The sequence below is a fragment of the Protopterus annectens genome, chromosome 7.part0, assembly GCF_019279795.1.
Source record: "Protopterus annectens isolate FY-2018-M chromosome 7.part0, PAN1.0, whole genome shotgun sequence".
NCBI classification, from domain to species: Eukaryota; Metazoa; Chordata; order Ceratodontiformes; family Protopteridae; genus Protopterus; species Protopterus annectens.
Genome location: NC_056739.1, coordinates 1,707,446,310 through 1,707,474,131, shown reverse-complemented (window position 1 = coordinate 1,707,474,131; position 27,822 = coordinate 1,707,446,310). Strand labels below are relative to the sequence as shown.

The 27,822-nt window shown below is 47.2% G+C and overlaps 1 protein-coding gene across 2 annotated transcripts in view; it reads right to left on the bottom strand.

Moving 5' to 3' along the window:
* Positions 1-5,179: 5,179 nt before the first annotated feature.
* STK16 (serine/threonine kinase 16) overlaps positions 5,180-27,822 on the bottom strand; it is a 391,131-nt gene continuing 368,488 nt past the window's right edge. For both annotated transcript variants that reach the window (XM_044078236.1, XM_044078237.1), the window contains one exon: positions 5,180-6,694. In XM_044078236.1, coding sequence (XP_043934171.1) covers positions 6,556-6,694 — 139 coding nt within the window. In that variant the 3' untranslated portion in view covers positions 5,180-6,555. The remainder of the gene's footprint in view (positions 6,695-27,822) is intronic.

The window sequence follows — 27,822 nt, the reverse complement described above, 5'->3', positions numbered from 1 at the left end:
GAGATCAAAGGAAGCCTGGCTAAGGAAGGAAGTGGAGCAACCATGCTGTGAGGTTGAGAGAAGGGATAGACCGGTGCAGCTGACCGGATTGGTGAATCAGAAGATCTGGCACTGGGTCCAGATGCCACGGCTGCACCAAAAGGTGACGATGGAGGAACGGGAACCAAACTTGTCGAGGCCAGTAAGGAGCAATGAGAATCAATTTGGCTCTCAAAACGGTTGCTTTCTGGATAACTTGAGGGATCAGAGGAAATGGAGGGAAGGCATAAAGAAGTCCCTGGGGCCAATCCTGGGTCAGAGCGTCTCTGTGGGGATGGCCTGGAAGAGGGAAGAGAGAGAAGAAGTCTGGGCATTTGCTGTTTTAGGGAGTAGCAAAAAGATCGCAACATGGACGACCCCATTCCAGAAAAATCTCTTCCGCTATTGATTGCTTGAGAGACCACTCGTGAGGCATGAGAATAGCTCTGCTCAATCTGTCCGCTACAATGTTGGTTTTCCCAGGGATATGCGTTGCTACCAGAAACCAATGAGAGGAGATTGCCCATTGCCATAGTCTGAGCGCTTCTCGACACAAGGGGTAGGACTTGGTTCCGCCCTGTTTGTTGATATACCAAACTACAGACATATTGTCTGTGTGGACTGCAATTGTCCCTACGGGAAGAAAGTCGTTGAGGGCTTGCAACGTTAAAAGCACTGCTCTCATCTCCAGGACATTTATGTGCAGGTGGCACTCGAACGGCTGCCACGTCCCATGAACCATCCTGCCCTGATAATGACCCCCCCACCCGATCAGGGAAGCATCCGTGGTGACAGTGGCTACCGGGGATGGGGGTACAAAGTGTCTGCCTTGGTGAACCTGGGGAGATGTGATCCACCAAGCAAGATGATCTTTGCAAGTCTGTGTCACCAGAATCTGGTGACGCATTGGAAGTTGTTGGTACGACCACTGTGTGAACAGCATCCACTGAAGAAGGCACATGTAGAAGCGAGCCAGGGGAAGAAGAGTAATGGCCGCAGCCATGAGGCCTAATACCTTTAGAACCATTCTGGCCTGTACTTTCTTGTTGGCTAGAATGATCCTGACATGACTTTGAATGTCTGAAACTCTTTGATCTGTAAGGGTAGCTGACATCCGAACAGTGTTTAAGTTTGCGCCTATGAAAGTAATAGACTGGCAGGGCAATAAGGATGACTTTTCCAAGTTGATCGAGATGCCCAAATGAGAACAAAGATTTATTGTGTAATCCCTGGCTTGAATAAGCTGATGCCTGGTGGTGGCTGACAGGAGCCAGTCGTCGAGATACGGAAACACCTGGAATCCTTGACGTCTCAGGTGAGCCGTGACCACTGCCATGCATTTGGTGAACACTCTGGGGGCTGTGGTGAGACCAAAGGGCAGGGCTCTGAACTGGAAATGACTGGACCCCAGCCGAAAGCGGAGAAATCTCCTGGAGCGTCTGTGAATTTTGATGTGATAGTACGCATCCTGAAGATCTATTGAGCACATCCAGTTGTCCTTCTGTAAGAAGGGCAGAATTGACTGAAGAGTGACCATTCGAATCTTGTCTTCCTCACAGACTTGTTGAGTCTGCTGAGATCCAATATTGGTCTCCAGTCTCCCGTCTTTTGGGGACCAAAAAGAACCTTGAGTAGATTCCGGCTCTGAATGGTCTGTTGTAACTGGCTGAATGGCTCTTTTTTGCAGTAGTTTTGAGACTTCTAACTCTGCAATTTCCCTTAGACCGGGTGGTACATCTGGAAGGGAATTTGAGGGGTAGAAAGGACTTTCCTCGAAAGGAATTATGTAACCCTTGGATATGATCGACTGTACCCATCTGTCTTGAGTGAGGGAGTGCCAGGCTTCTGGGTACAGTGATAATCTTCCCCCGACTGCCTCCAAGGAGGGACAGCCGGGCAACATCTCAGGGATGCTGAAAGGGCTTGTCAGAGAGAGGCTCTCTGTTTCCCTGGTTTTGGACCCCTCTGCCTCTAGAGCGGCGTCTGTTGTTGTTGCCCCTCTGCCTCTAGGGGTAAACTGACCACGTGAATCCGGGCGTGACTCCTTGGGATTTATGGAACCACATTTTGCCACCTTTCTGTCCTTTGGGGTAAGGTCTAGAAGGGGTGGAAAACGGACTCCTACGGCAGAAAGAGTCTTGCCGTCCTGCTCACACCTGGTCAAAGTTTCCTTCACTTGAGGGCCAAACAAAGCTGACCCATCAAAGGGAGAATTTGTGAAGGACGCCTTAAAGGGATCTGCAAAGTCACATAGCCGCATCCAGGCTTGGCGTCTGAGAGCCACACCTGTACCTGCGGCCCTACTTGCTCCATCAGCAGCATATGATATTAGCCGCATGGAGGAGTTTGCAATGGAATTAAGGGTTCCTAGCTGCGAAGCAATTTTTTCCTGAGCCCCTGCAGCTGTAGGATCCTGTACAACATCACCTAGCTCCTTAAGGATATCCCTTTGGAGTCTGGTGAAGTGACATAGGTAATTCAGCGAACGCATAGCAAAGGTCGCTGAGGAAAACATCCGCTTACCGTACCTATCCATGGTCCTAGAGTCCTTATTAGGAGGATGGACGGCACGGAAGGATCTGCAAGTTCCTTCTTGGTGGCAGCAGCCACCACCATGGCATCAGCGGGAACACCCTTAGTGAGGAATTGCTTATCACACAGGGCAGTAATAAATTTTGAAGGCCTCCTAGGGACTGGCTCTACAGAGTCAGGAGCAGCCCACGCCTTTTGGGCAATAACCTGCATAAGGGGTCGAAGGCGGAGACACCCAGGAGGTGGAGGGCCGAGATCCAAACGCCTCTAGGTATACTGACTCATCCTCAGAGGGATTATTGGTGGGCCAGTTTCCCTCTGTCTAAGGAGTTCTAGGATGTCTGAGAAGGAGACATCCTCAGAGGGGATCTTGGGGATCCCTCTGACTCATCTAAGTCAGTATCTGAAGTGATAGACTCGGGGGAGTCTACATGTTTCCTCTTACAGGTCCTCTTCCCAGGAGGATCTCCCGAAACATCAGGAGAATCCTCGGAAGAGGGGGATATTCCCAATGGGGAAACCTGAGGCGGAGGATCTCTGGGTCCTGTAGCAAGAGAAGTGGCAGAGATGTCAACAGGCACTATAGAGGGAGGAGCTAAGGGAACAGACTGCTGGCTGATACCCGTGGCCAGCACACTCTTCATCACCTCGAAAGCTCCCCTCACAGGAAGGTCCGAGAGAACCCGTTCCGAAGAGCTAGGAACTCCAGGGACCACTGAAAGGGAAGTCTCCGAGGCAGATGTCGGAGCAGAGCTCACCAAGGCCGAGGCTCCAAGGGGAAGAGCGGGTTCGGACAAGGGTCCGATGCCACTCACCCCCTCGGAGGAGACCATGGAAGCCCGGCCACCGAATCCCTCTAAGGAAGGTCTCGAAGAGGAGATAAGAGTAGAGGCTGAAGGAACAGAAGGGGGTATCTGTCCCTCAGCCGTGGCAGTAACCATTCCCGAAGACTCCAACTCCAAGCTCTGGGGTAGAGTTGAAGGAGGAACTGCAATGGGGTGTGGACCAATAGCCGTCTGTTGAGACGGGCTATGTAACATTTGGGCCAGTGCCTGTGACTTAAGTAATCTACTGACCACTCTCTCTAAATCATGGTCAGAAAGCCTGGATGACCTTGAAGATCGGCTCCGATGGCTCCGTTCCGAGAGGAGAGGTGAAGCCGGAGCCGAAAGTATCGGCTCCAAGGAAGGAGACCTAGACCTCTTCCTCGAAGGAGCCATCGGAACCGAAGAAACTATTGAACCTGTCGGAGCCGACAACTTATCGGAGCCGACAGGTAGCTTCGATGCATCGGCTCCAGCCGGAGCCGATACAGCCACAAAAGTAACGGTGTCGGAGCCGATCGGAGCTGACACCGATGCCTGAGCCACATGGTGGTCAGAACCGATCGGAGCCGACACCGAAGTGGTCGAACCAGAATCGGCACCGATAGCCATCGGTGCCGAAGGCTTAGTTAAGCCAGAATCGGCTCCAGCCGGAGCCGATCTCGACTCAGAACAAGTCGGAGCCGAGGCCGCAGGCTTGGACACAGAAGCCTGGGCCTTGGAAGACTTAGAAGTCTTGGATGGAGCCGACTTAGCCGGAGAGCCCTCCGGCTTAAGAAGGCCCCTCAAAATCAACTTATTTCTTCTTTCCTGCAGGACTCTCTGGCTGAAAGAATGACATATAGCACAGGAGTCCTGCAGGTGAAGAGGCCCCAGGCAATACAGGCAAGAAGTGTGACCGTCTGTCAGAGACATTTTCTGACAGCACGAGTCACACTTCTTAAAGCCTGAGACCCTTTCTTTAGACATGGTGTAAACACAGACACACACACCAGTCAAAGAAATTAAATTAAATATACCAAAAGGTATAACTAGAAAACACACACACACACCCTAACGGGGGGGGGGATGGGATGGGTGAAAGTCTGACTAAAAAAATAAGAAGAGACAGAGAATTTTCTGTCAGAAAAGGTTTAAAACTAATATAAAACTAACAATTAAGGGTTTTTTTGTCAAAAGGGGCTAAAATAGCAAAGTAGCAAATCACTTACCAGGAGCTGGTAAAAGGAGGACCTCATCAGCGAAGCGGCAAACGAGATCTGGGTACTTACCGCCTTGCATCATGGGATATGGGGCTGCCTCGAGCTGGTAAAAGTGACTCTCAAGCTTAGCAAGTGCCGAGTCGGAGCCGAGGATCGGCTCCGAACCCATCAAGCAAGAATGAAGGCGAGATTGACAACTTAACATTACCTCTTACAGTGATGTGATGCAGTAAAAAAAAAGGCAAATAAGAGGCTATGCTTTTTCAGCAGTGAACCTGGATATTTTGCAGAGATGTTTTCACAGAAAGTAATTGATACTGTGAGAAATGAATACCCCTTAACTGAGGTACAGGGATGTCTCCAAATACAGCCCAACTCACAAATAAAAACTCAGCATAGAGGACCTTTTGGATTATGATAAAAAAGGTTTTGAAAGCCTTTACTTTCATCATTCTGAATATTTTGAATCATGCATTGATGATGCGCACCCACTTTGTCCTTCTGAAATGAGACATTCCTCTCTGAAGAAAAAAAAATTCTGGCATGCAAATGCATCAGTAACAGGCACATATGTGAACAAATAAAAACACATTACAGACTGTACTCAATTAGCTATTTAATAAAAATTCTTGTTAGTTACAACTGCCAAAACAGCTCAGCTTTGTTGCACTCTTTTCTGCATAGCAGACCACACAATAAACTGATTTATGTTGGTTGTGATGAAAATAACAGTACATAAATGAAGCTCAAATGTCTGAAAAGGAAAATGATATGGTGCAAAAAAGAAGAAGAAATTTAAGTATTTTAAAATACACCTTCAAATTCTGTTCTACGCTGCAAGTTAACTTTTCAGACTTGAGCTTCAAAATAAGACCATTTCAGATATAACTTTTTTTTACTTCAAATCATCAGTGATGACATCTAGTCCTTCAGTGTAGAACGGTCAAAAACACCATAATAAACCTCACACCCATCCAAGAGATTATAGCTGAATGAATCTACAAATACAGAACAGAGTTCAGCTCTATAGAAAAAGTTTGATAACACTGAATCTGTGACCCAAACCCAAGTAATTCTACTCCCCCCATGTAAATTGCTCCTCCAAATAGTCCACTTATTCCTCCAAGGGGCAGGAACCAAGCTTAATCATTTATTTATTGGACAGGATGACAGCCCTATGGGCCCATTCATTTCTTGACAATGGTGGCAGGCCAGTCAACCCATGTATTACCCTTAGAGATGAATGTTTTGTGTAATGGATGCGGTGCCAGTTTGAGATTATGCACCTAAGGAAACCAACACCCATCCATACTGCAGCTGTGACTTCCATAACTGCCTGCTGAAGGGAGTGACACAATATGCTACCACCAATGCCACTCCCAATAGGTGGAACGGCTGCTGATGCAGGGACGGTTTCCAGTCCTGTAAGGGAACCAACTGTGGCACACCCTAGTAACAGGCATACCCATCCTCCCATACCAGCTAGACACCTTGGCTATTAGTCAAACCCAGGTTAGCTGTGCTGTAGTCTGGGCTTTCTCTCTCTCTCTCCATTACAACAGAGCAGTATATCTACTTTTTTTAGATTTAATTTGACATTCCTAGCTCACTTAAGCAAAACTTGTACCCAAGTGTTTAGAACAGCAGACTAGCTGAGGTACATTTTTATTGGTCTTGTTACTAAATAAGACTTTTTGCTTTCTAAAAAACATCAATGACAATGCAATGAAACATCATTGTCTAAATGTAGAGTATTTTATAAATGTGCCTCTGGAAAGTGTGTTTCAATTAAATTTTAGGGCCAGCTGCTATATGCTATGCCAGGTTCCTATGATAATACTTAAAAAAGACACCTTAGGTATCACAGTTCAGCACAAGGTGTACAACTCAAAATAATGAAATTGTCATGCCATGCTACAACGTATATGGACATTCTTAGTTTCTGAAGCCAGATGATCAATGTTTTTGATGTAAAAATATCATGTCCTGCATGAATTCTGGGTAATGATGACTGGATGAAGCTGTTTTACTTGATTCAGTATCCATGCTATGCTGGGCCTCTCTTGTGGATTCACAGCCATTAAAGAAGAAAGAAGATGCTGAAGACTTAGAGAGTACCTGCAGAACAAAACATAGAATATTTATAAAGCAGAGTGGAAACCAGAGAATTGTAATAAGTTGGGCTACATCCATGTTCAAACCGGGTAGACTACAGTATGAAACATTACTGATACAAACATATCACTACATCATTTCTGCCGGATTGCTTAATTTTTCGCATTACAAGAATTACATCAAATGGCTAGTATAAAGATACCTATTTTACAGTTGCACCTTGTACTAGTCTCAACATACTCACTGATTTCCAGATATTCTATAAACTGATGGGATGCCCACAGTGCTCTACACTGGCACAGCTCTCAGGACTAACACAATGTTAAGGCTGGTGCAACTCATGGCACAGTCTCTTTATTTCAAATGTCCTGTGAAATGCAAATAATTTTTTAAAATTCTAAACAGTCATGGTTTTGAATATACTGATTGTAAGTATAAATCTTGTCCCACAGAAAGGAAGGGGCAGTTAAAACTTACAAATTATCAGGAAATAATGAAAGCATTTGGTTCAGCCTTCCTAACCAAAGGTAAACAAAGAACTTTTCTGTTTCCTTGGGATACAGTGAAACGGTAATCAAAATATTTTTTGTGATTACTGTTGAACTGAACAAAGCCAGATATGACCACAGCCTCCTGGTTACATCAAACACCTGATTTATGGAAAGGCTTGCTTAAGTAAAATTACGCAATGGGAAGGTTTTACCTTCAACTGAACTCCAAACAGGAGGTAAAATTGGTGTATAAAAAGAAGTTATGTACTCACCATAACATTCCATCTGAGTAGATACTTCATTTGTCTGCAACCTGTGGGTAGTTGGATCCGACCTCGGATCCGAACCGGCAGCTTTCCAAGCTCCAAGATCCGAGCTCCTAGCTCCTCCCCCCTACCCATAATCCCTTACTACCAACCACATTACCTCAGATCGGTTATTTTGCCCTATAGGCTAAAGACGGAGAAAAATCTCCTAAGGAACAATACCTTACCGAGGTTCGGGGGATGGCAGGGGGGGTCGGTTGCAGACAAATGAAGTACCTACTCAGATGGAACGTTATGGTGAGTACATAACTTCTTTATCTGAAGTAGTTACTTCATTTGATCTGCAACCTGTGGGACAGAGTCCCCAGCTTACCTAAAGACCCTGGGTGGTCCCTACGGAAGGATATTCCGAAGCACCACGGAGCCAAAGGAAGCCCTACTTCTGGAGATCATGTCCAGTTTGTAATGAGAAATGAACGTATGGGAAGAGGACCAGGTAGCTGCTGAACAAATATCATCTACCGGAACTCTAGACCAAAAAGCCGTCGAGGTAGCCACAGATCTAGTAGAATGCGCATGCACGCCAACCGGAGCTGGCTTCCCAGATGAAGTGCATCCCTGTCTAATACACTGAGAGATCCAATTTGCCACTGTCACCTTAGAAATTGGTTTGCCCATGGCTGACTTAGCATAAGAAACAAACAACTGGTCTGACTTGCGAAAATCTTTAGTCCTATGCAAGTAAAAACGTAGTTGTCTGTGTACATCCAATTTGTGCAATGTGTATTCACCCTTGTTTTGGAAATTCGGGAAGAAAACAGGAAGGTTAATTGACTGATTAATGTTAGCCTCTGTGGCTACCTTAGGCAGAAAGGAAGGATTAGTCCTGAGGGCCACTCTATCTTTGTGAAAAATAAGATACGGATGCTTAATGCACAGAGCTTGCAATTCTGAGACTCGTTTGGCTGAAGTAATAGTGACTAAAAAGGCCGTTTTCCAAGATAAGAATTTCAATGGCACTGAGGCCGCCGGCTCGAAAGGTGGTCTTGTTAATGCTTGTAAGACCAAGGTAAGATCCCATGAAGGAACTGCCGGCTTAATAGGGGGCTTTAAGAGAAACACGCCTTTTAAGAAGGTCTTGCATATTTTTGCTGACGCCAAAGAATCTACGCCATCCCCTACGTGATAATGAGAGATGGCTGCTAGCTGGACCTTAACCGTGGACACACTAGCTCCTTGTCTAAAAAGAAGGGACAGGAAGTCCAGGATAGTGGGAATAGGAACCGTAAAGGGATCCAATTCCTTATCCTTTGCCCAGATGGAAAAGCGTTTCCATTTACTGTTGTAAAGCTTTCTGGTGGATGGCTTATGAGCTGCCACCAGAATGGCCTTAACAGGGGATGAGATACCGGGAGTCCTAGCCATTAACGGAACTCAATCAACCAAGCCGTGAGCCTGAGGTTGACCAGGTTCGGAGTGTGGCATCTCGTCGGATGCGAGATTAGGTCTGGTCTGGGGGCCAGAATCCATGGGGGAGCCACACTGTGAAACTGCAGAAAGGGGAACCAGATTTGTCGAGGCCAGAATGGGGCTATGAGAATCACTCTGCTCCCCAACCGACAGGCTTTCTGGATGAATTTCATTATCAGAGGAAGAGGAGGATACGCATAAAGGAGACCGGGCGGCCAAGCATGAACCAGAGCATCCCTGGGGGATTCCCCTCTGGGGGGAACTATCGCGAAGTAATCGCTGCATTTTGTGTTTAGGGGAGAAGCGAAAAGGTCGCAGCGAGGTTGACCCCACTTGAGGAATATCTGCTTCGCGACAGATGGATTCAGAGACCACTCGTAAGGGCTGAGGAATACCCGACTCAACTTGTCCGCTAATATGTTGGACCGTCCCGGAATGTGCGTTGCTACCAGAAAGCGGTTGGTGGAAAACGCCCATTCCCACACTCCCATGGCTTCTCGACACAGGGGGTAAGATCTGGTCCCTCCCTGTTTGTTTATATACCTGACAACGGACATGTTGCCCGTCTGGATTGCAATAGTCCCTAGAGGAAGAAGGTGATGAAGAGCTTGCAACGCCAAAAGCACTGCCCTCATCTCTAGGACGTTGATATGCAATGCAGTCTCTAGAGGAGTCCATGTGCCTTGGACGGACTTGCCCGCGTAATGCCCGCCTCACCCGAGGCAAGAAGCGTCCATGGTCAACGTGGCTTTGACTGGGGGAATCACAAAGGGTCTCCCTTCTTTGAGCTCCTGTGCCTGTAACCACCAAAGAAGGGAGTCCCTGCATGCCCTGCTCAGGGGAATCGGCATGTCTAAGGGATGGACCGATAGCGACCATTGGACCTGGAGAGTCCACTGTAACACTCGCATTCGCAGACGGGCATGAAGAGAAAGGCCGATCGCTGCTGACATAGACCCTAGCACCCTCAGGATTAATTCTGCTGGAGGAGCGGGGCTCCGAAGAATGTCTAAGACTTGGAGAGACAAATTGTTCAGCCTGACCGATGTAAGAACCACTTTGGAGATCCGAGTATCCAACCTGGCCCCTATGAATTCTAGGGCTTGAGTGGGGCACAGGCAGGATTTCTTTAGATTCACTGAAATGCCCAAACGACGGGCCAGAGAGAGGGCGTAATCTCTCGTCATACCCAGTAGATGCCTGTTGGGGGCGGTGAGGAGCCAGTCGTCTAGGTAAGGGAACACCTGAATGCCCTGGAGTCTCAGGTGGGCTGCAACCACTGCCATGACTTTGGTAAACACTCTGGGGGCTGAGGTTAGGCCAAATGGAAGAACCCTGAACTGATAATGACTGGCTCCTAGCCGGAAGCGGAGGAACCTCCTGGATCGTCTGTACATTAGTATATGGTAGTACGCATCTTTGAGGTCTAACAAGCACATCCAGTTGTTCTCCCGCAGAAGGGGGAGAATAGATTGGAGGGTGACCATCCGGAACTTTTCCTTGGGTATGAACAGGTTCAGGGACGAGAGGTCTAGGATGGGTCTGAGGTCCCCCATTTTCTTTGGCACCAAGAAGAAACTGGAGTAATAATCCAACCCGGACTGATCTGGGGGGATGGGCTGGATGGCTCTTTTTCTTAGCAACTCTGAAATTTCCAGAGCTGCGGACTCCCTCTGATGGGGTGGAACATCGGGGAGACCTTTGGGTTTGGGGGGGTGTGAACGGTATAGTGTAACCTCTGGATATAATCCGGAGCACCCATCGATCCGTTGTAATGGACTCCCAATTTGACAGGTGCTCCGATAATCGCCCCCCGACTGCCTCCAGAGAGGGACAGTCGGGCAAGCCCTCAGGGCTGTTGCGCGGGTCTGTCCGAGAAAGGTTCTCTAGACCCGAAGTTACGCGGCCCCCCCTCTGCCTCTGGGCCGGCGTCCACCTTGTCCTCCTCTGCCTCCAGAGGACGAGTTGTCCGCAGCAGGACGGGATTGCTGAGATTTACGGAACCACAGCTTCTTTTGCCCCCTCTGATTCCTGGAGAGGGATCTTTGGGGGCTAGAGAAGCGGACTCTGACGGCCGACAGTGTCTTCCCATCCTTCTCGCTTTGGACCAGCGTGTCGCGAACTGTTGAGCCAAATAAGGCCGAACCGTCATAAGGGGCGTTCGCAAAGGACGCCTTAAAGGGTTCCGTGAAGTCGCAAAGGCGGAGCCAGGAGTGACGTCGTAAGACCACTCCAGCTCCGCTAGCTCTAGCGGCTCCTTCCGTGGCATGGGAAAGAAGCCGCATAGATGTGTTTGATATGGACTTTAGAGTGGCCATTTGAGTCTCAAAAACCTTTTTGTCTGGGACCGACATGGACTCCGGAGGAGCTGCAGCGTATTCTTTAATTAAGTCACGCTGTAGCCTAATGGTGTGTGCCATGTAGTTCAGCGATCTTATGGCAAAGGTCGCTGAAGCAAACATCCGCTTCCCAATACGGTCCAACGCCCGGGACTCCTTGTCCGGCGGGTGGACCGAAGAACTTTCCTGGGCAAGTTCTTTCCTAGTGGCCGCCGCCACCAACATAGCATCAACCGGCGCGCCTTTGGACCAAGAAGGTCTATCAGTGGGAGGGCTGAGGACCTTTTCCGGGCATCTAGGGATAGGCTCCACGGTGTTGGGGTCTTTCCAAGCCCTGGTGGTAATTAGATCCACCAAGGGGTCGGCTGGGGGGACACCCAGGAGGTAGATGGGCCTGCCTCAAAGGCCTCCAGAAATACAGACTCGTCCAGGGAGGGCTTTTGGGCAGACCACCCCCCTCTTATACGCAACATTTCCATGATGTCTCCGAAGGAGACATCTTCAGGGGGTGACCTTGGGGAGCCCTCCGTATCATCCAAATCCATATCCGTGGTAATGGACACGGGGGAGTCCAGGTGCCTCCTTTTGCACTGATGCTTCCGAGGCGCCTCTTCGGTGGGACTGTCCGAAGAGGGCTCGTCCACAGGGTGGTGTTCCTCCATAGGAACCAACTGGAGGGCTTGGGCAGGCTGTCCAGATGGACGGATGATCGAAGACAGACCCTGATACAGTGGGGGCACGGGTGGATCCGAAGGCCAGGTCGGGGACCTGGATGATCTCGACAGTACCCTCTCCACTACCTCAAAAGCCGAGGGAGATTCACTGTCCCCAGCCTGAGAAAGTAACCTCCCTGGCTCCGAGGATGGGATTGGGGTCGGAGCCGAAGCAGTCGGACCCGAAGTAGTGGTGTGCTCTGACCCAATCAGCGCCGAAGACACAACCACTCCCTCGGATCCGATGCTCAACCCTCGGCCCCGAGAGTTCGGATCCGACAAGCTCGAAGGTATAGTTGGCGTCGAAGACACAATCGCTATCGGCGCCGACGTATCCCCGGGTCCGAAAGGGCCTGGATCCGAAAACGGGTCGGAGAAGGAGCGATCGGGGCAAAAATGGGGGCTGCACTCCCTCCCAAAGGGGGGGGGGGAGAGCATCCCCATCTGCATCTGGGTTTGCAGAAATCTTCGCATCATCCGATCCATGTCTGCTTCAGAGATGCTCCGTGTAGACCGCGAAGAGTCAGTTGAGGCGGGCCGGGAGGGCCGCCTCGAAGACCTCGAGGGAGACCTATCCTCCTCCTCCAGCTCCGGAGAAAAAGAAGGTGAACGGAGCCGAGAGGACGAGGATCCGGAGACCCTCACTGGGGACTTCAGAATTTTCTCAGGCGGAGCCAAGGGATGAGACTCGGCCCGCCTTTTTGATCTGTGACCCCCTCTGTCTTTGTGCTTCTTCTCCCTGTGGGAAGAAGCACTAGACTCCACAGAGCTGGTACCTGATAAGGGAGGTTGAGTCCCGGGTACAGCTAAGGGAGTAGCCGGCGCCGAAGCTACAGGAGTAGCTTGAACCCGGCTGGGAGAGGAAGAAGAAGCCGATTCCTGGGGGAGTTTTCCCGCCAGGGTCAGCTTGTTCTTCCTGTCCCTGAGTGCCCGGGGGTTGAAGGCCGCACATATCTGGCAGGCCTCCGATAGATGGGCTGCACCCAGGCACAAAACGCACTGAGTGTGGCCATCAGCTGGGGAAAGCTTGTGGCCACACTCAGTACATTTTGAAAATATGGCCTTAGATCCTTCAGCCATAAAGCCCTCTCACACACACACCCAAACACTAGGGGGGGGAGGGGGAGAGATAAAGTTAAACTAAGGGAAGATTAGTTTTTTTTTTTTTTTTTTTTTTTTTTAAAGGGGTTTTTAAGGGTTTGATTTTAAAAACACACACACACAAGTTTAACCAACAAAAGTCTATAATTAGAACAATCTCACCAGGCCAGGAGCTCTTCACTATGAAGCAACTGTCTTTAGCCGCGGCAAAAAACGATCTGAGGTAATGTGGTTGGTAGTAAGGGATTATGGGCAGGGGGGAGGAGCTAGGAGCTCAGATCTTGGAGCTTGGAAAGCTGCCGGTTCGGATCCGAGGTCGGATCCGACTACCCACAGGTTGCAGATCAAATGAAGTAACTACTTTAGATCCCTGAGTTTGGTAGCCATACTCAAACATACAGCGGTGTGGCTAGCAAAACATTTCAATCTAAGGCTATGATGACTCCTTACCATGAAACAGCAAACATACTATAGTGCTAGGCTTCAAAATGCTTAACCGCTCTCTACTGCCTAGCAGCAGCCTAGGTGAGTCTATAATAATGTTTTCTTCATGCAGCAGTGGCACTAAGTGTAGTATAACACTTTGTATAGCGAATGTCTCACCATCCTACATCAGGTAGTTGGATTAATTTTCCAGTACTGACACTGCAGTGCAGCATAAGGGGGTTCCTGCTCTAGTGAGTGTGCCATTGCTTCTAATGAGTTGTTAAACTGAGGCCCCATCTGCCCAAGTTGGTGATAGCGCAGGTGGATGTAAAAGATCCCATGGCACTTATCGAAACGAGTAGGGATCCTTTATTTGTATACAAAAATAATGCTTATTTGACATATGTACAAATATATAAATATACAAATCTGTTTACACATATTCATAATTTCCTTTTCAATCATGCTAAATTTTCATCCCCAATAGACCCCCACCTTCTTTTGCCACAACCATCTGATTTTACTTAATATTGGTGCTAAAATCCATTTACCATTAAACATAATTTAATTTATTCTTTCATTCCATATAAAATAAAATATCTTTTTATCTATTCTTTTAACATACCCCCAGATTCAGCAAGCCCTGCATGGTGTGCAGGACTAGTACAGGAGCTCCAGCAGGTAATATGTCTGCCGTGCGATCCAGGAATAAGCTGTAGGGACGTGCACGAGCGCTCCTGCACGGACTCAGCTCCTGTATGCAAATTACCCCATTTACAGGTGAAATCCATGCAAATGAAGTGAATTTATGATCCAGGAAGCTGGAAGCCGGCCGTGCAGGACTAGTGTAATCTGCAGAAATGTACTTGGTTAGTAACCGAGTACATTTCTGCAAACTACAAAACGGAGCCATGACAACTCCAAACAACGGGTGGATATTATGTAGTGGGTGATATTATGTAGAAAGCATGCCAATGGCCAAATATATTGCCATTGTCATGGAAAACAATTGCAAAAATAAAAAAATTAACGTTTATTTTTTTAGCCGATCTCGGCTGTTTAAGTGTAGGGCAGAGGCGCGCAAACGGGATTGGGCGAAAAAACACTCCTAAAATAAGCATTCTAACCAAAATCACTATTTTGCCATTATACTCAATGGTAGGCAGAAGACAACATGGCCAGTGAATAGTGGTTGCTAAGGGGGGAGGCTCAGTGTGGGACCTGTAACTATGCATCAGCAGGCAATCCTATACAAATGAGGGGAATGATACTAAATCCCAGATTTCCCCTGCATGCTAGTCAGCACCTAACAGTATAAGAGCAGGAATAGCTTGGTGCAAGCCTAGGAGTTAGCTGACATCATTGGGAGTGTGTGTCAGGCATACTGTAAGCGGATTAGAGCCCTGTGGCTCGGGTTTGCCCTTAGCTTAGCAGAGCTAAGTAAGGGGATGTGTCTGACTCTGCTTAGCACTCTTTACATTGCTTAAGCAGGTATGCGCTCCACATACCGGGTTTTAAAGGGAAAAAAAAGTAAACCAGGAAATAATAGCTCTGTGAATATTTGAGCACTGTGTTTGCACGGCGCACCTCCAGTCTTAAACAGGAAGGCAATGGGAAGGGAAAACAGCAGTAGGAAGGTAGTCTAGAAGAACTAGCATAGCTGGCAGGTGAAATGCATCAGAATCAGCCAATTACAGTGGCAACAGACCAGCCCAGAACACTACTTTAAACTATGCAAACACCTTTCCCCTCTGGTATTCCCCACATACTCTACACCACTGGTGTATACAAGCGGGGGAATTTTAACAGACAAAAACAACAAAATGATAGGGGCTGCAATAGCTATCATACATCAACATGTGAAAGAGGCTGAGGGTGGTGAGGATGAGAATGCTGTTGACCAACCCACAGTGAGGAGACGGAGAAGAGTGTACAGACCCAGGGTAACCTAACAGGGGCTACATGAGCTGGAGATACTGGAGCGCTACAGGGTGGACAGGGACCTCCTACAGCAAATTGTTGAGCTGTGCTGGCCACGCCTCACACACAGAACTAACAGAGGGGAACCCATCCCAGTGGATACAAAGGTATGTGTAGGTCTAAGAATACTAGCTACAGATACCTTCCAAAGGCCAACTGGTGATATCATGGGAATCTCACAGGCATCAGCATCCAGGGTACTCCACCAGTTCCTGGATGCCATGTCAGCACATGCCGGTGAGCATGTACATTTCCCCAACATCAGTGAGGCGTTGGCCAGCAATATGCATCTCTTCCACCAAATAGCAGAATACCCTGAAGTAGTGGGTGCTATAGACTGCACGCACATATGCATGAAAGCACCACCCGGTGAGCAGGGTACGGTCTACATGAACCGCAAGGGCTTCCCCTCCACTGTCAGGTCCTGTGCGATGCCCAGGGAATAATAATGAATGTGTGTGCTGGCTGCCCTGGAAGCTATCACGATTCCCACATCTGGCATCTGACGCAGCTGTACCAGAGATTTGCCAGTGGGGACATCCCTTACGGTCATCTAGTGGAGGATGCTGGTTACGCACTGGAGCCGTGGCTGATGACATCCATCAGAAATGCACACACACCCGAACAAGAACTCCATAATGAGGCACACGCACAGACCAGAGTTGTAATACAGCGTATGTTTGGGATGCTCAAGTCATGGTTCCAGTGCCTGGACACATCCGGTGGAGCCTTGCAGTACTCCCCAGCTACATGTATTCAAATTGTCATCGTATGTGCCACGCTACACAATATGATCCTGCGGAAATAGCTGCAGCAGGAACAGCATGCGGCAGGGCCACACAGTCCCCCACCATTGCCGAGACTTGAATAGGCACAGAGTGAATAGGAGGAGGAACAACCTGAGCCTGCCCCAGTAGTCAGGAGGAGGCATGCCCAGTATGCCCTGGCCTTGGCAAAGAGGCAACGCATAGCACATACACTGACACAGGAGGGACCCAGGGAATGACATCACTCTCTGACTCACACATACAGTAAAAGAGATGCCAAACATGACACTACCTTTGCTCAGCCATGTATAGGGAGTGTACTAGGTACATCCAACACAGGCAGCCCTCCAGCCCCATCCTCAATACTGGCACACCCACAAGGTAAATCACTCTCCTTAACAATTGCAGACTGAAGTAGTATGTGTTGTTACTTGTATCGATGGTATGGATGTGAGCATGCAAGGGAACTGAATGGCTGAATGGAATGCCAGCAGGTAGCAGACACCTATTGTGGCACCATGAGATCTGTAACAAACACTGGTGTTACCATAGTAGCCAGTACTACACATGGTGACAAAACCCACCGCAGGAAATGTGCTGTGCCACGTGTGTCCATATGACACACACACATGCCAGTCAGGGAGGTTCACATACCCAACAACAGTCTCAGCCAACAGGACAGGTGTTGACAAACAGAAACAAAGGCCTTGCTAAGGACTCTGAATGATGGCTATGGGTAACCTCCAACCCCCCCCCTCCCCAGGCCTACCCATACAGACTACAGCAGGTCAGGCAGTGGGATGTTAGTTCTGAAGAGTAGGAAGTCAGAAACAGATATGTAGGTCAGTCAAACCTAAGAGCTGTAGTACACTGATATGCCTCTAGTCAGCATGATAGGTTAGACTACAGAATGAAAAGGAGTACCTGACATACCAGTACAGTCATAGCAAATGTGTACAAGTGTCAGGTGTGCCCCCTTCCAAATGCTATGTAGAAAGGTAGAAACAGGCAGGTGTGCCCCCCAAATCCTGTGTAGAAATGTAGTAACTGTCTGGTGCCCCCCCAATCTGATGTAGACATGGTGTAACAGTCAGGTGCCCCCCCCCCACCATCCTAAGTAGAAATATAGTAACAGTCAGGTGTGCCCCCCTAATCCTATGTAGAAACAGTCAGGTGTGCCCCCTCCCCCAATCCTGTGTAGAAATGTAGAAACAGTCAGGTGTGCCCCCCCCCAAGCCTGTGTAGAAATGCAGAAACAGTCAAGTGTGCCCCCCCAATCCTAAGAAGAAATGTAGCAACATTCAGGTGTCCCCACCCAATCCTATGTAGAAACCGTCAGGTGTGCCCACCCCAATCCTAAGTAGAAATGGAGTAACAGTCAGGTATGCCCCCCCCTCCTATCCGTTTGGAGATGGTTCACTTTGAAATAGCCCTTCCCCTCTGTCCCTGCAGCAAATGCCATCAGCAAGTTCTTCAGATTTCCTTTGAGGTTTAGGCCTGTCCAAGTAGAATCTAAGTTGTCTGTGCACATCTAAGGAGTGCAGTATCCATTCCCCTTTGTTCTGTTGATTAGGAAAGAAGGTAGGCAAATGAATGGACTGATTAAAGGCCACACTGGATACCACCTTTGGCATGAAAGAGGGATTGGTCCTGAGGGACACCCTGTCCGCATGAAAGATGATGAAAGGCTCCAATGCTATAAGGGCCTGTAATTCAGATATTCTTGCTGAAGTGATGGCTAAAAGGGAAGCTGTTTTCCAAGAAAGGAATTTTAAATCTGCAGTAGCAGCTGGCTCGAAAGGAGGAAGGGTGAGTTTCTCCAATACAAAGTTAAGGTCCCAGAATGGAGTTGGAGCTCTCCTGGGTGGTCTTACATTTTTGGCCCCGCTGAGGAACTGCTTGAGCAGTGGAAGAGAGAAGAGGGGAGGCTCTGTGTTATAATGAGCTGAAATGGCTGAGGTGTGAATTTTTACTGAAGAAAAAGACCGATCCTTGTGAAGCATCTCAGTTAAGTACTGTAAAATCTGAGGTAAACTGGGCACTGCTGTGCTCATCCCTTGAGACTGGTTCCAGGCAGAGAATCTTTTCCATTTTTCAGCATAAGATTTTCTAGTACTAGGCCTCCTTGCCTCTAAAATGACATCCATCACTGGTTTACTGAGGGATGGTAAAGGAGAGCTTAGGTAATTAGCCAGGCTGCTAGGTTCAGTGTTTGAAGCTGAGGGTGCAGAATCTGGTTCTCCTGCTGAGACAGCAGGGTAGGAGTCTGAGGCAGGTGCCATGGGGCCAACAGTGACACATTGTTCAGGGGGGGGTACCACTGTTGATGTGGCCAGGCTGGTGCAATCAAAATCATCCTTGGTTTGTCTTGTTTGATCTTTAGTAGTACTTGGGAGAGCAGAGGCAGAGGAGGAAAGGCATAAACTGATAGGTTTTTCCAGCTGACGGACAGAGCATTCACTTTCCAAGCTGGTCTGTGGGGAGTCCTTGCACAAAATGTTTCCAATTAATAGTTCTGGGGGGTGAGGCAAACACGTCTATATCTGGGCTCCCCCATTTGCTTGACAACATGTTGAAAATCCTTGGTTCCAGTTTCCACTTGTGTGGGTCCATGAGGGTTCTGCTTAGTCCATCTGCCAGTGTATTTAGTTTTCCTGGCAGGAATTGAGCTTGTAAATGTACTTGGCAGCTCAAGGCTGTGTTCCACAATGCCATGGCTAGTCTGCAGAGAGGGTAAGAATGTGTACCCCCCTGCTTGTTTATGTACCACATAACAGTGATGTTGTCCATCTTTACCATTAACTGTCCTGGAAGAATGTGGTCCTTGAAGGCTGTCAGAGCATTCTGTACAGCTAACATTTCTTTATGATTGATGTGAAGGTGCATTTGAATTGGGTTCCATTTGCCCTGAATGCACTTCCCTACCAGGTGCACCTCCCCCATGCATAGTCTGATGCATCTGTTGTTAGGGTTTGGGCGGCAGGAGGGTAGTGTGAATGGTAGTCCCTTGTTTTGGTGGCAGGCCTCTGCCCACCAAAGGAACTCTAGGGGTAGACAAGGAATGATAGGAATCATTGCTTCTGGATCCTGAGAATGTTGACACCATAGGCTTTTTAGATACCATTGTAGTTTCCTCATATGCAATCTTGCATATGGAATTAGAAGAATGCAGGAGGCCATGAACCACAAGGCTTCTAGTATTTGCCTTGCAGATTAGCAGGGTTTCTGAGACCACTTGTTTGAAGTAGGTTGTCAAGTGAATTTGTTTCTCTGGCGTGAGGAAAGCCATCTGGGAAGTTGTATTCAAGCTTGCTCCCAGGAATATAATTTGTTGACAGGGTACCAGGTGTGATTTCTTTTTGTTTATGGTGTACCCCAGACAAGTTAGCACCCTCTGTACAAAAGCCAGATGATTCAAAAGTATGTCCTGGTTTTCTGCCTGAATTAGACAATCATCCAGGTATTGGTATATTTGAATATTTCTTTGCCTGCAAAATGCAATGACTGGAGCTAGGTACTTTGTGAATATCCTGGGTGCAGTAGATAAGCCAAAGGGCAGTGCAGAGAACTGATAGTGCGTGTAGCCTGCTTTGAAGTGTAGGTATCTTCTGCAAGATGCCCTGACTGGGATGTGCAGGTATGCCTCCTTTAAATTTAGTGTTGCCAACCAGGCATCTTTGCTTAGCATAGGAAGCAACTGGTGAAGAGTCAGCATCTTGAATTTTGGAATCACCAAAAAGGTGTTTAGTGTAGGCAAGTCCAGGATAGGACGCCATGAATTGTCTTTTTTGGGTACCAGGAAAAATCTCGACTAAAAACCTTGTCCCTTTTTCTCTTCTGATACCAACTAAATAGCCCATATGCTTAAGAGAGAGAGTACTTGCTTTTGGGCCTCTGCCCACTGCTTTGGAGGTAGATCTGGCCAACCACTTGGAGTTGGTGACGTGTGGAAGTGAAATCTGTATCCTTGGGACACTATATTTAAAATCCATTTGTCCTTGGTAACGAGTCCCCAGTTCTTTGAATGAAGTGCAATCTTTCCCCCCAAATGGGCAGTCAGTTGAGAAGTGCTGGGAAGTTTTAAAAATAAGTCATTGAGACAATTTACCATACCATATATTTACTCCCAAATTTGGAAGTGGAGGCCCCCCACTGCTTAGTCCTGTGCATCCCCTGGGACTGAAGCCTGGGTGCTCTCTGCTGGATCTGGGTTTGGACTGAGAAGGTCTGGAAGAGGCAGGAAAGGACCAATTCTTAGAAGGCCAATGCCTACTAAATCTTGGAGGTTGTACTTGTAAAAAAACAGTTTGCATAGATTTAGCTTTTTCCTCCATCTTTTTAAGAACTTCTTCTGCCTTGTTGCAAAACAGGTGGCCCTGATTTAAGGGAGCATCCAGTAATTTCACTTTAACATGATCTATCTGGCAAGGATTGCTCCTTAAGCCAAGCATGCCTTCTAAGTACAGACCCAGTTACCGCAGCCCTGCAAGATGCCTCTAGTGAATCAAAACCACATTGCAGTGTATGTTTACCAACTTGTTCAGCAGAATACATAAAATCCTGTAAATCCTTATTTTCAGCACAATCAGGAATCAACATAATTTTCTGTTTAAGCAATCCAATAATATGCAGCTGATACTTTAACATATGAAACTAGCAATTCAAGGCCCTAATGGCCAAATCTGCAAAGTGTATACGTTCTTAACCCATCTATCCAGTGCCCTGGAGTCTCTATCAGAGGGGGTAGGATTTTTGGCAGTAGTAGCTTTAATGCCCTTGGGTCCCTGTGAAATGGTTTCAGGATGCGCAGTACGATTTTTGAAAAAAAAAATCTGTTAGAGTCAGGAACCCTGTAATATCTATCAGGTTTTCTGGAAGCAGGAGGTAAAGAGTCAGGGGTCATGCTAGATTCCGAAAAGGCATCAACAACAATGTCCAGTACAGGAGGTATAACTAAAGAGCTGTGCTGGGGCAGGAGTGAGAAATCCCTAAGCCTCTTTTTAGAATCAGAGAAATCCTGACTTTCCCAATGAAAAAGCTCTCTGAGAGTATGCAAGGTTTAAACAAAAGAGAAATCCTCTGGGGGGGGGGGGGCAGAGGGAACATAGAGTCCTCAGCATCAGAATCCTCATAGGTAGATAAGGGTAAATCCTGGTCATCAGAGGAAACAGAAATTTCAGAATCCTGGTTAGAAGTATCATAAGCAAACTCAGTCCTAGGTCTCTTAGAGGGGGAAGGTTGGCTTCTCCTGATTAAAGTAATAAGGTCTTCAGTCATTCTTATCATTTGTTCTTTACGCATAGAGGCCTGACCATGAGGTCTGGGCATCAGTTTTCTAGGCATGGTTTGAGTTTTAGGCCTTGAAGAAGAAGATGGCATCGGTTTAATATGCAAGTCAGTAGGCCTGAATACACCCTCAGAAGCCGGTGCCTGCACAGTGGCTCCGGACCCATCCAAGATAGAGACATCCGCAGGTTCCACAGTTAAAGCATCTCGCGGCATACCAAACTCTGAATGGGTCTCAGTAGAGGCCTGTGAATCTGAAGTAGCGAGTATCAGGGGCTGCAAAAACGCCTCACTGAGTACCGGTGAACTGGGTGGCCTGTCTGGTTTTATCTTTGTGTTTTTTCGGAATGTCGGTAGTCAGATGGCTTACCGAAGACATATCAGGATAATTGAACCAAGCACCAAAAAATTTAGAAGCGCAACTATATCGACGAAGGATAGTTTGTGGTTTAAATAAGGCACAAAATTGATGGCGAGGTACGTCGTGGTCAGGGCCTAGGCAAGGAATACAATACGAATGAAAATCTTTATGAGGTATTTGCTTTCCACAAGAAATGCAACTATTTACTTTTACTGACATTGGTTTAGAGCAAGAAAAAGTTTCCCCAATGGGGTACTTAGCTTTTAGTTGAAGACTTCGGTTCTGAAACTCGAAAACGAAAATTTCAGGAGTCGGCTGACCGCACTTGCGAACTGCTTCTGCTTCGTGCACCACACGGCAAGAAAGACTGATGTAATGACGTTGGCTGCATGTTTTATACCCCTGACAACCTGACGTCACAGAAGAAGAGACAGCAACCGACGTAGGACCCAAGACTTTGTTAATCAGGCCGACTGAGGGCTACTGCAAGCAGATAAGCCAAATGTAATGACTGCAACAGTGAAACACGAAGAACATGTGTGTGTGTAGGGAGCAATCTTTTTATGCTAGTCACACTCACTACATTACAAATGGCCTAATTTGGCAAGGCTGCTGAAGCCATTCAGTTTGAAATACACCTTTGGGAAAGGAGTAGCCCAGTAAGCTCTGTGGTGCATCCTATAACTGCATATTGCAGTAGTGTGATAAACTAGTTAGGTAGGGGTTCTAATCCCAGACATGGCAAATGTGAGTGTGTGTTTGTGTGTGTCTCTGTCTGTGCAGGGAGCAATGGTTTTTAGGCTAGTCACACTCACTACATTTCAAATGCCCTACTTTGGCAAGGCTGCTGATGTCATTCACTGTGAAATACACCTTTGGGAAAGGAGTACCCCAGTAATCTCCATGGTGCGTCCTATAACAGCGTAATGCTGTAGTGTGATATAGTACTGTGGTAGGAGTTCTATTCCCACACATGGCAAGTGTGGATATTTGTGTGTGTGTTTCTTTGTCTGTGTAGGGTGCAATACTTTTGAGGCCATTCACAGTCACTACAACCTCCACTGACCTACTTTGGCAAGCCTGCTGATGTCATTCCCACTGAAATACACCTTTGGGGAAGAATTACTCCAGTAATCTCCCTGGCGCATCCTATAACTGTCTAATGCTGTAGTGTAATAAACTAGTTAGGTAGGAGTTCTAATCCCAGACATGGCAAGTGTGTGTGTCTGTGTTTGTCATTCATATCCTGTGTGGAGGTGGCTGTGAGTGTGTAACAACTGGACTCATCGTGGAGCGGGTTTTGCAAATTTCTTATATGGTGGCCCTATTATATGTCACAATGTCCACCTTACAAGGATAAAATACAGTTGTGTACACTTACCATAAATGTAGATGGTCGAGTGTATTCACTGTTGCAGTCATTACATTTGGGTAATCTGCCTGCAGGTAGCCTTCAGCCGGCCTGAATAGCAAAGTCTTGGATTCCTGCATCGGATACTGTCTCTTCTTTCATGACGTCAGGTCGTCAAGGGTATAAAACATGCAGCCGACACCATTACATCAGTTTTCCTTGCCCCAGATGTCAGGTGCCCCCACAATGGGAAGCAATTGTATATGTTACACTGCCATCAAAAAGCAAATACACCAGAAAGCTTATAACAAGAAGAAAAGGTAGAGCCAGGAGAAGTTAGGGGGCTGGAGGGAGGGTAACCAGGACTGCAACAGTGAATACACTCAAACATCTACATTTATGGTAAGTGTACACAACTGTACCATGCTCTTTGTGCTTCACTGTTGCAGTCATTACATTTGGGTTGATTCTCAAAGCTAAGGAAAGGAGGAGGAAGTTAAAGAGCATTAGGACCAGCTATTAAGCCCTGCAAGACTGCAGTGGCAAAACCAGCTCTGGATTTAGAAAAAAATGGGCATGGGGTAATGCTTGGTGAAGGTATGTACAGAGCTCCAGGTAGCAGCTTCTAGGATGTCCCTGGTAGGGACTCCTCTGAGAAAGGTTGTAGAGGTAGATGCAGCCCTGGTAGAATGTGATCTTATGCTCTTGTGGGGTAGGTTTTCCATGTTGCTTATAGCAGAAATGAATGCAATGGGCTATCCATTTAGAAATTGTTTGTTTTTAAATGGCCTTCCCCCCTCTACCCCTGCAGCAAAGCCAACTAGCAGCTGTTCAGATTTTCTGAGAGGCTTAGTCCTGTCCAAATAAAATCTAAGTTGCCTTTGCACATCCAAAGAGTGCAGTATTCATTCTCCTTTTTTTTGTGGATTAGGGAAAAAAGGCAAATGAATGGACTGATTTAAGGCCACACTAGACACCACCTTAGGCATAAAAGGAAGGATTAGTCCTGAGGGAAACCCTGTCTGCAGGGAATATAATGAAGGGCTCCACTGCCATGAGGGCCGGTAATTCAGACACTCTTCTTGCTGAAGTGATGGCTAGAAGGAAGGTTGTCTTCCAAAAAAGGAATTTCACCTCTGCAGTTGCAGCTGGTTCAAATGGAGGGAGAGTGAGCTTTAACAATCCAAAGTTAAGGTCCCAGGCTGGAGTAGGGGCTCGTCTGGGGGGGGGGGTCTTACATTTTTAGCCCCTCTGAGGAATTGCTTTAGCAGGGGGTGAGAGACGAGGTAAGATTCAGTATTATAATTTGCTGAAATGGCAGAGGCATGAATTTTAATTGACAAGAAGGATAGGCCCTTGTGGTAAATGTCTGTTAAGTACTGAATAATATTAGGTAAGCTGGGTACCGTTGTGCCCATCCCGAGTCTGTCTCCAGGAACAGTATATTTTCCACTTTTCAGCATAAGATTTTCTAGTACTAGGCCTCCTTGCTTCCAGAATGACATCTAGCACCTGCTTACTGAGAGATGCTATTGGAGAGCTCAAGGAATTAGCCAGGCTGCAAGGTTCAGGGTTTGAAGCTGAGGGTGCAGAATCTGGCCCGCCTGCTGGGACAGCAGGGAAGGTGTCTGAGGTAGGTGCCATGGCTCCAGCAGTACCATAATGCGGAAGAGGGGGTACCAGTGCTGGCGAGGCCAGTCTGGTGCAATCAGTATTGTCCTTGGCTTGTCCTGTTTGATCTTTAGTAGAACCTTCGAGAGGAGAGGCAGAGGGGGAAAGGCATAAACCAAGAGGCTTTCCCAGATAAAAAGCAGGGAATCCACTTTCCAAGCTTGACTGTGGGAAGTCCTTGTGCAGAATTTGTCCAATTGGTAGTTCTGAGGGGAGGCAAACGGGTCTATCTCTGGAGTCCCCCATTTGTTCCTCAAGAGGTTGAATATTTTTGGTTTCAGTTTCCATTCATGTGAGTCCATGAGATTTCTGCTTAGGTTGTCTGCCAGTGAATTTAGCTTGCCTGGCAGGAATTGAGCTTGTAGGTGCACTTGGTAGCTCAAGACTGTTTTACACAGAGCCATGGCTAGTCTGCAGAGAGGGTACGAGTGGGTTCCTCCCTGCTTGTTTTTGTACCACATAACTGTGATGTTGTCCATCTATCAACAATTGTCCTGAAAGGATGTTTTCTTTGAAGGCCATCAGCGAATTCTATACGGCTAACATTTCTTTTTGTTTGATATGCAGGTGCATCTGACTCAGGTTCCATTTGCCCTGAATGCACTTCCCTGCCAAGTGAGCCCCCATGCATAGTCTGATGCATCTGTTGTTAGGGTTTGGGCGGTAGGGGGTAGAGTGAAAGGGAGCCCCTTGTTGTGGTAGCAGGCCTCTGCCCACCAAAGGAACTCTGTCTTTATACAAGGAATGATAGGAATCATTGATTCCAGGTCCTGAGAATGTTGACACCATAGGCTTTTTAGATACCATTGTAGTTTCCTCATATGCAGTCTTGCATATGGAATTAGTAGAATGCAAGAGACCATGAACCCCAGGGCTTGCAAAATTTTCCTTGCAGATAGCTGGGTATTTGTGGCCAGCAGTTTGAAGTAGGTTGTCAAATACCCTTGTTTCTCTGGCATGAGATAAGCCATCTGGGAAGTTGTGTTCAAGCTTGCTCCCAGGAATACAATCTCTTGGCAGGGTACTAGGTGAGATTTCTTTTCATTTATGGTGTACCCCAGTGAGGTTAGAAGTTTCTTTACGAATGCCAGATGTTTTAATAGCAAGTCCTGGCTTTCTGCCTGAATCAGACAATCATCCAGGTATGGGTATATTTGAATATTTCTCTGCCTGCAAAATGCAATGGCTTGAGCTAGACACTTTGTGAATACCCTGGGCGCAGTAGATAAGCCAAAGGGAAGTGCAGAGAACTGATAGTGCATGGAGCCTGCTCTGAACTGTAGGTATTTCCTACAAGATTCCCTTATTAGAATGTGCAGGTAAGCTTCCTTTAAGTCTAAGGTTGCCAAAAAGGCATCTTTGCCCAGCATAGGAAGCAGCTGTTGAAGTGTTAGCATTCTGAATTTTGGGATTACCAAAAAGGTGTTTAGAATAGAGAGGTCTAGGATAGGACGCCAGGAGCTGTCTTTTCTGGGTACCAGGAAAAGTCTTGAATAAAAACCTTGTCCCCTTTCTTCTGCTGGGACAGGCTGAATAACCCTGATACCTAGAAGAGGGAGAACCTGCTGTTGAGCTTCTGCCCACTGACTTGGAGGTAGGTCTGGCCAACTGTTTGGGGTTGGTAGGGTGTGGAAGTGGAATCTGTATCCTTGGAAAACTATATTTAAAACCCATTTGTCCTGGGTAATGAGTTCCCATTTTTTGCATGCAGGGAGAGCTTTCCTCCTAAGGGAGCAGGCAGTTGAGCAGGGCTTGGAAGGGTTAAGGTTAAGTCATTGTGACATTTTTCCGTAGGAGGGAGTCTTACTACTTCCTGCTTTGGAAGTGGGAGCTCCCACTGCTTAGGCCTGTGCGTAGCCTGAGACTATAACCTAGGTGGTCTGCTGTTCCTGGGTTTGGACTGAGAAAGCCTGGAAGAGACTGGAAAGGACCAATTCTTTTGAAGGCCAATGCCTACTAAATCTGGGAGGCTGTACTTGCAGTAAATCTTTAAATAATTTGCATACATTTAGCTTTTTCCTCCATCTTTTTGAGGACCTCTTCTGCTTTGTTGCCAAGCAGGCGGTCTTGGTTTAAGGGTGCATCCAGTAATTTAGCTTTGACATGATCTGGCAAGTTTTGCTCCTTAAGCCAAGCATGACCTCTAAGTACAGACCCAGTGACAGCAGCCCTGCAAGATGCTTCTAGAGTCAAAACCACATTGCAAAATATGTTTACCAACTCGTTCAGCAGAATGCATTAAATCCTGTAATTCTTTGTGTTCAGCACAGTCAGGTATCAACATCATTTTCTGTTTAAGTAATCCCATAATATGCTGCTGGTACTTTAACATATGAAACTGGCAATTTAAAGCCCTAATGGCCAAAGTAGCAGAAGTGTATACCTTCTTACCCCATCTGTCCAGGGCTCTAGCATCTCTATCAGAAGGGGTAGGATTTTTGGCAGCATTAGCCTTAATGCCCTTTAGTCCTTGGGAAATGGTCTCTGGATCCGCAGTAGTTTTCTTGAAGAGGAACTTATGAGAGTCAGGTACTCTATAATACCTGTCAGGTTTTGTGGGAGCTGTAGGTAAAGTGTCTGGGGACAGGCGTGATTCCAGGAAGGCATCATCTACAATGTCCAGAACAGGAGAGATAGCTAAAGGCCTGTGTTGAGGAATGAGTAAGATTTCCCTAAGCCTCTTTTTGGAGTCAGAGTAATCCTGGCTTTCCCAGCAGAAATGCTCCCTAACAGTGTGCAAGGTTTCACCAAAAGAAAAATCTTCTGGAGGGGAAGAAGAGGGAATGGAATCCTCTGCATCAGAATCCTCATAGGTACATAAGGGCAAATCCTGGTAATCAGAAGAAACAGAAATTTCAGAAACCTGATCAGAAGAATCAGAAGGAAAATCAGTTCTAGGTCTCTTAGAG